The 12,636-nt window shown below is 51.3% G+C and overlaps 1 protein-coding gene across 13 annotated transcripts in view; it reads right to left on the reverse strand.

The window, feature by feature from the left end:
• Positions 1-412: 412 nt before the first annotated feature.
• ZBTB40 (zinc finger and BTB domain containing 40) overlaps positions 413-12,636 on the reverse strand; it is a 73,461-nt gene continuing 61,237 nt past the window's right edge. For 10 of the 13 annotated variants that reach the window (XM_077899216.1, XM_077899220.1, XM_077899214.1 and 7 more), the window contains 6 exons: positions 12,394-12,558; positions 9,498-9,712; positions 8,240-8,402; positions 7,430-7,516; positions 6,076-6,302; positions 413-4,404 (listed from right to left, as the gene is read on the reverse strand). In XM_077899216.1, the coding sequence (XP_077755342.1) occupies positions 4,210-4,404; positions 6,076-6,302; positions 7,430-7,516; positions 8,240-8,402; positions 9,498-9,712; positions 12,394-12,558 (1,052 nt within the window). In that variant the 3' untranslated portion in view covers positions 413-4,209. The remainder of the gene's footprint in view (positions 4,405-6,075; positions 6,303-7,429; positions 7,517-8,239; positions 8,403-9,497; positions 9,713-12,393; positions 12,559-12,636) is intronic. The other 3 variants (XM_077899213.1, XM_077899211.1, XM_077899222.1) reach the window with 3 other exon arrangements.

Raw genomic sequence — 12,636 nt, forward strand, 5'->3', positions numbered from 1 at the left:
AGCTACCAATTACAATCTCAACATTAAGTTCATTAAAGCCAGCCTTGGGATTCCCCATACAGTTCTGTGCGGCACTGTCCCCCATTGAAGACGGGAGCTGGGAGGAAGGGGCTGAGACGGCGTCTCCCCCAAGGTCACACAGTCAGCAAGTGGCACAGCACGGATATATACACCCAGGCTGCACGTCCACGCCCACCTCTGAGACACCGCACCATACTCACTCCCTGGGAAAGAGGGCTGAGGGAAGAGCCTCCCCGGGACAGGATGGCACCCGCCCCCAGCCGTGTTAGCGTGGCCTGAAGGTACAAGAGCCCCTAGGAATCCAGGCCTGTCAAGCCTGTGCCCAAGGGACGGCCAGAACCAAAGAGGAAACAGGTCTCATCACAGTCCATTTGAAACTCATGCAGCACAATTTTTTCAAAGTACAGATTTTATTTATATAGAATAGTGCAAGTTAAATGAAAATAATGGTTTGTAATCTAATTTATACAGCATCAGGTGCTGGCTGGTTGTCCCGACTGTGGTGGGAGGTGTGGCTGGCCTTGGGAAGAGAAATGATGAACATTTCCATGATTTGGACACAATGTGAATTAGCCCAGGGGGTAATTTTTCTCAACAGCGTGATCCCAGAGCACAGGCAGCTTCCCTCGTGCTTCTCTAGTCCTTATAGGCACAGCTGTACATGCAGGAAGCTGCTGAGCTCTGGGCTGTGCTTTGAGCTTTTGGCCCAAGTCCTGCCAGCCCCAAGGTTTTCCATGGCAACACAATAATCATGATACCCCCTTCAACCCCAAATCTTACTCCCATTTTTTCCCTACCTCCCAAGGGTCCCTGGGATACACTGGATCAAGTGGAGCGGGCTGAGGCTGCTACTCTTCCTTTGGGAGAAATAATTAAAGCATCCCAGCCATTTCCTCATCGCTGTCCTGCTTTCTAGCCCCAATTTCATACAAACACAGCTTGTCCCCTAGAACCATTCTATGTGAGGTTAGCAGTTACTTCCAACCCTTAGGCAATTCATAGATCTCAGGCACGTGAGATTTAAAGGCACAGCCCTCCCATTTCATTAATATGTCATCAGCCTATGTGACCATGACATCACCTGCGGTGACAAACTCTTAGGGCTCATATCTCCTCCTCTCCTTGTTTCTGGGAGTAGACCTGACTTATTTAAATCATGAGCAGAGAAAGGGACCTTCCCCTCCTTCACCCCGTCAGACGGGGACCCCATTTTATCCCTCAGCACCCAACCATCAGAACTCTTTCCTGAGGGACAAGGCCAATGCCAGTGGTTGGTAAGAGGGGAGAGTCAGAGCGCTTCCGCAGAGAAGCCTTGGTCACCAGGGGAATCCAGGAGTCACAGCACAGTCCTTTCTAATTGGTGGGCTCAAGGTTTTCTAAACATAAAGCTTCTGAGACAGAGACAGGCTTTATCACACAGACAAGGAAAGAGCTTTGCCCCTGCGGCCCTGGGGCTGCTCACCCACTTGGGATGGTCCCGTCTTCCTCTGGCAACTCTTGCTCTTCAATCTCCTATTTGCCGTCTCACTTACCTGGGATGGCAAATCCTGCTCTATTAAATGATCCCTATTATTCCCACAAAATGAGACTCCAGCTTCGAAGCAGACTGCCTTTCCCTCCTCACCAGCTGCTTCACGAGCTCTGGAAGCAGAGAAAGTCTGGGGTCCCAAGGAACATATGCAGGCAGGAGTCCCAAGAAGACCACGGGCTCCTCCACACCACCACGAATGCCCCTGGGGTTCAGCCTGGAGGCCACCAGGATGCACCATGGCAACGAGGAAGAGACAGCTCTGCTGTAAGAAAGCAAGTGATGGGGACCAAGGAGAGCACAGTAACAACATCCTCTGTGGCAATCAGGTCTCTTGGGCAGCAGTGGAGGGAAAGAACAAAACAGCCAAGTAGAGCTAGAACACATCTTCCTACAATAAAAGCCACACTCGGGCACCTCTGGGGAGGGACACTGTAAGATCAGTGCCAGTGAGCACATTGCAGAGGTCCACTGTGAGCAGAGACAAAATTCAGAATGCACCTATCCTCTTTCCTGACTGCAGGCAGCACAGAACCTGTGCCTCCTGCCCGGTGGGCCGCAGGGTAAGAGCGCTTCTAGCGGCAGGTCCGACCTCTCGCTCTGCTCCCAGTGCGGTGAGCTGCGGGTCCCAGGCCGCAATTCTAAGGAAATGCCTGCCCTGCCCCAATCTGGGGCTCCGCTGGAAACCCAAGGAGGGAGTTCTTGGTATTGTCAAGGATCCGAAACTCGGTTTAAAAACTTAACGGCTTTCTTTCATCAGAAGACTTTTTAAGAAGAAAAGTCACTTTCCCCTACGGGTCCTAGCAATTAAGTTTTTATTTATCTTTTGGCTAGAAGAAATTTTGATGGTGCTGTAGTCGCCAACCATCAACGTGGAGCAGTATCCTTGACTGCTGGGCTGGGCCTCGAGGCCCTGCAAGCCTGGGACACTTTGTTCCCTTTCAGAGGGTTTTCTCTGGTGCCAAGGATTCAGTGCCATGGTGCCACCTGCAGATCAAGAGTTCTCCTGGTCTGACAGCTCACAGCACTGAACCTGAAGGATAGCCGGCCATGGCAGGAGCAGTGAGGGCTTCATGTGGAGGCCACGTCTTAAAGGTTTGAGCACCATCTTCTGGCCAGGTTTTGGTTTTTGAGGACTTGCCTTTGCAAACTTCGTTTACTCCAGAACGGGAAGATCCCTGAGCTGACAAGCTCAAGTGACTTGCATATCAAAATGAGGACACAACTGGAGGCGGGAGTAGTTAGCTGCCTAGAGTGTGCAGGCCCGTGCTGGAACTCGTTGCCCGCGCAAAGCCAGATGGCCACAGCAGACACGCCGGTCAGTGGCAGGGCTCTGCCTTCTGTCCCTCCAGCAGTGTGTGGAGGCAAAGTCCCGACTGCGTCCCAAATTGACCCCTTGCCCCTGCTTGTACCCAGTGACATGAAATGTGCTTGGAAAGAGGGCGTGGGCTTGTCCTCTGCCGACCTGTAGCTTGAGGCTGAGTGATGAAATTCCGCACTACCTCTGCAGGGGGTGAGGCCGCATGAGGTGGCAGGCAGCTCTGCCTGGTGTGTAAACACTACACTAGCAGACTTCGACCTTCTGGCATTGAGGAAAGGAAGATAAATGCTAGTCATTCCCTCCAAACGGCAGGAATTTACATCCATCTAATTGCACTTCATAATGGATTCCACAAACCATTAATTATCAGATTATATTTTAGGAGCCGAAAATAAAAAAGCTTCGTGAAATTCAGACTCCAAAGGATCACTACCCTGCAGTAATAGCAGTTGCCTGGAAGAGTCAGACAGCAGGCCACTCACAAGGCAGGGAGCATGTGGCAGGAGGAAGAGCCAGGGTGCCACGGCACCCAGCGCTGGTTCACTAGCCATGCCACAGGCTCCAGAGCGAGGGGGCAAGGCTTCCAGGCCACAAAGACATTCTCAACTTTGACAGGGAACAGGGGGTAAGGAGAACATGAGAAGGCTGCGGGGACAGCCCTCAGGTACAGGACACTGTGGAGAAGATCCTGGAAAGGCAGGGACTGTCTTTGTAGCTGACCTCGTCCCGCAAAAACCCTGCAAGGCTTGCTTGGGGGAGGGCCAACTGTACTGATGACGTGGGACTCGGCGTGGAGAGGAGGCCTGCCTGTGGTAATACGCTGCTCCCTGTCCTCCTGCCACCAGGAGAGGGCTGGGCCACCCAAGCGGATGGGAGGATAATAGTGTGAGGAAGGAGCCAAGTGTGCTCCAGCCCGGGGCTGGGGGGGGGGGGGGGGATGTCTCTGGATGGTGTGTTGGTGCTTCTCTCTCATTTCTAAATGGCCAGGAGGCACCGGCAGCATTGGCAGGTCCAGTCCGTGGACCACAGCCCCAAGTCTACCTGCCACTCTGTACAGTGAAGGCTGCCAACCAAAGGACCTCCCTGGAGCCCTGGCCACCAGCTCCTACCCCACTGCTCGTCATAGAGGTCACAGCAGTAGGCCCGGCCCCTGTGGTGGGCAGTGGCGTCGGTGCCAATGACTCCAACGCTGTTAGTTATGTGAGAGCAAAGTGAGTGTTCTGGTTGGTGGAGGCGGAGATGCTCAGTACTCAGGACAGCCAGGGATGAAGGGCATATGGCAAGCTGTGGAACCTTCTCTCTGCTGCAAATGCAGGCCCTCCCCAGGACGAGGAGCCACTCACTTGGCCTCGCCACAGATCAGGGTCACAGTACCATCTAGCAAATCCTCCACGGTCACAGCCACAAGCTCAGAGCTGGTCTGAGATGTCTGCGAATCTGGCAATGTCACAAACACCTGTGACCCAGCAAGTTGGGTCTCCTCCAAAGTGATCACCTGCTCTGTCGGGGCCGCTGGCTCTGGGGTCTGGATCACCTGAAAGGGAAAGACCGTGAGGCTGCTCTGGGCAGTGTCCACAGGGAGCTCCCCAGAATTTACATGGTTTTTGTCTCATGCTGTAATGATGATATTTATGTTTTCACCTGAGGAGAGCAATTACATGCACCTAATGGGAAGAGGCAAGTCTAACACACCAGTGATGCAAAAGAGAAGGCAGGCAAACAATTTAAATAACTCTGTGTGCTAAATTGCTATAATTTAGCTCCGTACGCTATCTCAGGGTGCCCGGACTCTATGATTACACACCAGTGAATAGCGGCTCAGTTTCTTACGCTGGGTTTTTCTGTCTGGAGGATCACACTGCGGAGGTAAGCGCCATGTGAAAGGAATGCTACTGAAGGTGGTTAGGAATGCTTGACCACCGAAATGGAAAGCTTTATCAGAAGCCTTGGCTTGCTCAAGGTGGTGTCTCTGGCTCTCGGGTGAAGAGCCTTCCTTGGAGGCTGCATTGCTACAGAGCTTCGGAGCGGTAATGAGTAGGGGAAATGGGACTTCTATCAACTCCCTCACTTGGCAGGCCCCCTGCAAAGGCCACAGAGACCTCTTCCAAATCTGCGGCTCCTGTTTAAGATGACCTTCCCAGGGAGAACCAGTCTGTGGTGAAGCACACTCAGTTCCCGCCCCAACCTCCAAGCTGATACTTGTGACCTGTGGGGGCTCAGGACTGCCTGGTGCCCCCCCCAATATTTTCAAACCAGAGAACCCACCGAGGGCACAGCCACCCTGGCCCTTGAGAACTAGCCAGGAGTAGGGAGCGGAGCGCTATGCCTGAGTGGGCGGAAGTGGGGAAGCAGAGCTCAGACGCCCGTCTGTACTGCAGGGGTGAGAAGCCTGATTATGATGTTTAATCAAAAATCATCTAGGATAACTGAAGAAAAGAAAAAACTGGTTTTTTCTTTTTTCAGCAATGGAAGTTTTTTTTTTTCTCCTCAAAGGACATCTGACCAAGAATCCTAATATGTATAAAAAGATCAAAGTAGAGCCATTCTAGGTGACATGGCAGCAGGAATTTCACTGCAGCCTGCCCACCTGACTCGCTCTCTGTTCGCGCAGAGGCCCGTGAGAACATGGTCCATCAAGGACTCTGCTGTGGGGCTGGACAGTGGGACGGTCCAGTTAGCAATGCTGCTCCAGTCCACCCAGAGACAATCCACAGAACTGAAGTTTCTTTTCCTTTTCTGCCCACCCTCTCTGCAAAAGATAGGAAAAGATGAGCTTTCCTTCCAGGTAAAGGTGAAGGGTCCTGACATACCTAGTGTCCTGTGCCCAGCCTAGAGGAACTAGCAAGGTGTTTCAGCATCAGAGGAGCAATCCCCTTCTCTGAGAATTCCTGCAGCTCCTGCCACAACCCACAGTGTTTTGCAGAAGGTGGAGGAGTGTGTGAATGAGGAAAAACCAAGGTTGTTCTGTTTTTGGAAATTCTCATTCCAGGCTCCCTCTACCCAGGGACCACTTGCATGTGCTCCCCAGGAGACTAGAATGTTCTGTTCCATTTGGTAAGAAGTCCAGAGAGACTCTTCTACAAGGCCCTCTTGGTCATGCACGTTATTACCTATAGGATTCTCCAGGAGCCCCAGAGAGAAAGGCTGGCTGGTGTGACAGAGCTGCCTCTAGAGAAACCCTCATATCTGATGGCCCCAGAATCACCTGTACCACCTGTGAGGTTGCTGCTTGGGGTTCAGTGCCTGTCACCTTTGGGTGTTCAGATTCCAAGTGAGCATCAAGCTGGGCCTGGGAGGTGAAGAGCTCCCCGCAGAGCTCACAGGGGAAGGTGTTCTCTGATTGCTTGAAGTGCTCCGTGGTGACGTGGTGCTGCAGTGCTCCCGGGAAGCGGAAGGTGGCCGCACAATATAAGCACCGGAACGGCTGTGAGCCTGGAAGAGGCAGGACAGAAAGGATGGGCTGTGGGACAGGAGAGAGGAAGTGACCAGGACCGAGGTGCAGAGGTGGCTTCAGGTGCTGTGGGACCTGAAGCGTGTACAATTTGGGGGGAATCCTCTTTAGGAAAAATAAGGCAACATTACAAATACAGGTGCAGGTCCCCAGCAAGTGAGGGGCTCCGCAGATGCGGCTTCCTCAGCATTAGCTCCAGGCTAACTCTGCCTCGGCTGAAGGCCATCCATCATGCAACTGTAAGTCAGGATGCTGAGGACCTTATCAAGTCCCAGAGGCACACGCTAACATCCCTGACGGCCTCAGTGGCATCAGTGTAAAATCACCAATGACCACGCACACACGGACATCAAAAGTGACAGGACCAGGACCTGCAGAGTGTGTGTCCGTGGCTTCAGAGAACATCCCCGAGATGGGATTGGTGCATGTTTTTAACTCCCAGGAACCAGTGATTTAGGAGGATGAGGTAAGGGATGGATGTTCAGCTACATCCCCAGAGCAGCAAGAGTAAACTGGTTTCACATAACATAATGCTTGAGGGACCCAAACTGACGGCCTGCCTGTGTCCCATCACCAGTGCTGCTGACGGTAGAGCACACACCATGTGCAATGACATGCACCTGGACAGGTGAAAGTGAAAGCTACTCTGAGAAGCTGGATGATTCATTTCTCGTATTTTTCCTCTGATGTACATGTGCAAGAGTATATATAGTCTGTGTCAGATTCAGTCCAGAACAGCACTTAGAATTACCTGTGAATTCTAAGTGACAATGAAATACAGTTTAATTGGCAGCAGTTTTTCTTTCTCAATGGTTCATTAAAGACTAGGATTTTAGACTTGATGGGATATGGCAGCAACAACGATAATCACAGGTACCACTAGAGGGATGCTCTCTGGTGCCAGGCCTTATGTGCTTTCTGCGTTCTAACATTCAATTCGTAGCTACTCTATAAGGAAAGAAGCACTCTAACTGTCCCCATTTTATAGATGAGGAAACTGAGGCACAAGTTAGTTCAGTTACTTGGCCTGGACTGCACAGCTGTGAAAGGTGAAGGTGAGATGCACCCGCGCAGCCCAGCCCAGGAGCATCCTGGAAGGGGCACTGACCTGAGTGCTGGCACTTGATGTGAACCTGCAGCAAAGCTGGTGTGGGGAAGAGCTCCTTACACTGGTCACATTCATGGAATCTCATCTCTGCAAAGCACACAAAGAAGAAGTGGTGGGAACAAACAAGAGGATGGCCGAAGGGAACAGGGCTGGGGATGGGGGTGATGGCTAACACTTAGCAAGCGTCTACCAAGTGTCAGGAGGTACCACAGCTGTGAGGTAGCACAGGCTAGTGTAAAGAGCACCAGATCTGCGCCAGGCTGCCTGGATGGAAGTCGGGCTGCTATGAGAATGGAATGAGAACGCGCCCACCAGTGCTTAGCATGTGCCTTGCACACAGGAGATGCTTCATGACTGTGGTGATTATCCCCAGACTGGCCTGCAAGGTAGGCATTAACGGACTTTCTGAAGAGAAGGAAACTGGCTCAGGAAAGAGAGGTCACTTGCCAAGGTCATGCAACTAATCAGCGTGGGAGTCAGGATTTCCACGGGAGCCTGTCTGCCACCATACCTGCCACCCTTCCCAGGCATTGTAATGCACCAACGTCCCTCAGGGGCTGGCTGGTAGGAACTTACAATGCCCTAGGCCTCTAGGTTTGAGAACCACTGCCACTTAAGCTGCTGTTTACTGTTACTGATGGGCCAGCACAGCCTCCCTCAGGTGTGCTGGGACAGAATAAAGGCAATTGCCATGACACACCACACTGAAGCACTGGAAGTTGGGATTTTTGGATGGAGCCCAGGATGCTGTCATCAAGCCTCTCCCACTCATCAGCTCACATTCCCTGTGTATAGGCACCCAAACTTCACCTGTATGCTCTGCCTTGATGTGCCTCTTGTGTTCAATGGTGTTGGAAAAGGTTTTGTCACAGGAGCTGCACTGAAGTGATGAGAATTTGGAAGATCGATGGTTCTGAGCAGCAAACACATCAGGGTGGTGGGTCCGATTGTGGTACCACAAACCAGACAATTGCTGCAAGGAATATGGCAAATGTTAAGTCTTAGAAGGTTCCAGCAAGCTGAGGAGGTCACAAGGCCCTCGTGAGACTAATGAGCTTATGGATCTAGAATCTGAGTGCTCACATGAGAGGCAAGGCTAGTGCTAGTGGGAATAAGGTACCTGTGTGTTTGCTGAGAGACTGCTATAGGGCAGGGTCCAGCCTGGTCCTTCAGAAACTCTCAACCCTCCCTAGAAGCTTAGGAGGGAGGTGTCAGAGGTGGAAGCTGAGGCACACTCAGGTTAAATGACTGTGTCAATGATTAGTAAACAGCAGGGCCAGGATTCAAACCCTGGCCTTCTAATTGGAGTGTCTGAGCTATATCTCACGATCTCCCTGAGGCCCAGGAAAGCAGCAGAGAACCCTGCTGAAACAGGAGCCTGTGGTGTCCCTGCTCCATCAGCAACCACTCCTCCTTCCGAGGTAGAGCAGCCATGGGACACTCCCTAGAGACGAAGCCCAGGCCATACGCGGCTCTGTAACCCTGACGTCACAGCACCAGGCACGGCACAAAGTTAGCTCTCCATTTCTTTTGAGCTGAAATTAGTTGCTGTGCTTTTGTCTATATACCAAAATCTTATAGATGTCACAAGAACCATTTTTTTCTCTCTAGTTTTAGAGCTGAGTTCTTCATACGTGGCTTCTTTTTAGTTCCATATTGGGTTTCCCTTTAATTACATATCAAATCCTATGGTAAAAAAGCAGACCCCTTCCCTAGGAGTTTAAAAACAACAATCCAGTGCTAAATAAGGCAACTCCACAGCCCAGTCTCACTCTCACATCCCTTGACACAAGGGGTCAAGAGGCTCCACAGAGTGTGAGTGTCCAAGGGGAAAAGCAGCATTCAGTTCATGACAGGGCTGAAATCCAAGAGAAGAGGTATAGAATTCCCAGTTCCAATTAAAGTGCCCAATTGCATGACTCTGACCAGATCACCTTAGAGAATCTGAGTAATTACAAGCTGCATCCTTCACAAACAGCAGCCACATCGTCATGTCTGGGACTCTTGGCAGATGTGAGGGAGGGCAGGCTGGGGACGAGGGGAGGCACTCCTGGCAGTCTGCGGTCACCTGGTAGGCCTTGTTGCAGATCCCGCAGCTGAAGGGCTTGCCTCCGACGTGGGTCACCATGTGCCGCTCCAGCATGGAAGGGGCGCTGAAGATCTTCCCGCATGTGGGGCAGGGGTGGTACTCCTTGGAGTGCACCTCATGGATGTGCTTGCGATGGTCCTGTAGAGTGGGGAAGCTCATCCTGCATTTCTTGCAGTCGTACGGATCTTCTATGTCTGGTTTCACGGGCATCCGTGAGAGAGAGGGAGGGAGAGAAATACCACAGGCAGGAGTCAGTCAGATGTGGCTGCTGTGCACAACTCCAGGTGCAGGGCCCTGTTCAGAGGTCAGGCACGGCCACAGACTCCAAGTACCACCCCCAAGTACCACCTCGTCCCAGGAGGTAGGATTCCTCTGAGGCTTCTGTACTAACCACCCCCGGGGTATCAAGTGGTTCATTCCCATTCCTCACCTTACATCCCACAAGTTCAATTCCATTTAACTACTTTGCAGGGAGTATTGCCCTTGCTCCTCCCCTCCTTGCACTGGGCATTTCTGCATTTTCTCATTTTCTGCAGAGATTTCCAACATACTCCCCAGAGCATCACTACTGCCTTTGTTGTCAGCATATGACTGACAGGAAGAATGCTTCCTTGCTCCTCACCTCAGATTCAACAATAAAAACATTTTCAATGTTTAATGAGTGCTATATGACAGGCATGTTTAAAGTGCCTTACAAATATGAACTCACTTTATCCTTCCAGTAACCCTGTGAGTGGGATCTATTCTCATACTATTTTAGAGATTAAGAAAAGCAAGCCTTAGAGAGTGTCCAGTGACACAAGTGGGGCACTGGGTGAACCGGGGGACAGTCCCAGCTCTCACTCCCAAGGCTATGCTCTGAGCTGCCTGCTTAACTGGACATGCCAAGTCTTCAGTGAGGCCTCAAAAACAAGAACTAGCACTGATGAAGGATGCATTCATTGTCTCTATGGCAAGAGACTTCAGTTTATTTTTTTTGAAAGCAACAGAAAGCAGAATGTTTTAATAATAAAATCCTTTGCCCACAAGCCAATCTTATGTGTGCCCTGAGTCCAATTAATTTAGGAATCTGGACACACGGCAGCACTCGGTGTCATTAACCAGTGTCCCCATGGACGTGAGCTCTTGAAATATCAGTTTATACTGTCTCCGAAGGCACTTGGAAACAGTTCTCCATATGCTAGGACAAGGGCCTGTGACACAGGCAAGGAGGGATCCAGGAGAGGGGCCTGGACACTGGCCTGCTGCCAGTGACATTTCCTGAGACATGGAAGTCTTTGGGCTCCCCTTGTCCTGACAATTGATTCATGCTGTCCTCCCCTCACTCCCATGTAATGCTATCAGGAAAAAGGAGACTAGAGCAGAATGTCATTTAAAAAGGTTGAAAGGGCAGCCCGGGTGGCTCAGCGGTTTAGCGCCACCTTCAGCCCAGGGCCTGATCCTGGAGACCCAGGATCGAGTCCCATGTCAGGCTCCCTGCACGGAGCTTGCTTCTCCCTCTGCCTGTGTCTCTGCCTCCCTCTCTCTCGCTCACTCTTTCTCTGTGTCGCTCATGAAGAAATAAAATCTTAAAAAAAATAAAATAAAAAATAAAAAGGCTGAAAGGACATCGAAATTCTGGCACTGGATCCAAGCCAGATCTCACTCATCTGGAAGTCTACTGCAGCTGGATGCGGGGACCTGGGCACTCTGGGGGAAACTGTATATACCTCACCCAGTTACCAGGCCCATGCTTGGCACATAGGAGCCCTGACAACATTCTTTGCTGGCTGGCTGATAATATATTTGAATGTGTTGACATAAAGCCCATGTTTGTGAGGTCCCGTATTTGCCAACAGCTAGAAACTGGTGTGTGGGAAACAGGGGTGGAGAAGGAAGGGAGAGAGGATATGCAGAGAGCATGGCGTGTCAGAAAGGACAGGCTTTAATGTTGACATATGGCACCTAAGAGGGTGGCATTTATTGAGCATTTTCTGTGTGTCAGGCAGGGAGTTTCATGCTTTACATGGGATACCTTACTAATACAGAAATCCAAAGTGGCAGTATTATCACTTTTTCTCTTTGCAGAAGGAGTATCAGAGGTTTGGAAAGGTAAAGAAATCTGTTTAAGGTCTCAAGGAAGTAAATGGCAGGGGTGAGTTTCAAGCCCAGGCCCGTGTGATTTTGGAGCCTAAGTTCCTAACCTCCTGGGCACCATGCTGCTCACACTCCTGCTGTAACAAGGCTGCTGGGGAAGATGGGATGCGGCCACCAGATGCCATGCGGGCCATTTCCCAAAGCTGGAATGAGGATGCACAGTTTTCTTCTCCCTCCTATGTGTGTGTCGAACAGAAGTGTGTTTTGTCTACATCAGTTCTGGTAGAAGGAGAGAAAGGTGGGGGCAGACCCCACTGCATGGCTACTGGGGCCCTGGGGAGAGAACGCTGGGCAGAAGGATTTCAGGGGAGTGCAAGCAGAGACCACTCACGATGGTACACATGAATGCAGACAGCATCCAGCTGCTCCTATGGGGAAGGCGGGGAGGATACAGATGAGTGGGGAAGGTGGGGGCATGGGAAGAGCAGTTCCGTGGACTAATGGGAATATGCTGATGCTCTGTGGCCTGTTCCTGAGACACTCCTTCAAGCATACTTTGCCTCTGTCAGCCAAGCAGTGCCAGGTGGGCTAAAAAAGAGATAAGGAAACAGCCTGGACATTACACAATGACATGGTGAAATAGGAACGAGGGACTCGGTGTCGTAGGTGAACAGAGGAGGGGAAGGCACCAACTGGGGCCTGGCTCTGGTGGAGTGACAACTTCTGTCATGATCATTACACGCTTTCCCAGAGCCGGGCCTGGCGCAGAGTGCCTGACAGCCACAATCTCAGTACGTACTGTGAAATGTGTGCAGGTGGATGGACAGGCCATTGGCCTGCCGGAAGCCCTTGCCACAGTCCCTGCAGACATATGGCTTGTCCCCAGTGTGGGTCCTCACGTGGCGGGAAAGCTCAATGGACTGGGCGAACACAGCATCACAGTACTGGCAGGCGTACATCTTCCCTGGAAGCACACACGAGTCTCCTTATTAGAAACAGTGCCAACATGTATGGCATTCCTAAACACAAGATCACACTATAA

The sequence above is a fragment of the Canis aureus genome, chromosome 5 (genome assembly GCF_053574225.1).
Source record: "Canis aureus isolate CA01 chromosome 5, VMU_Caureus_v.1.0, whole genome shotgun sequence".
NCBI classification, from domain to species: Eukaryota; Metazoa; Chordata; class Mammalia; order Carnivora; family Canidae; genus Canis; species Canis aureus.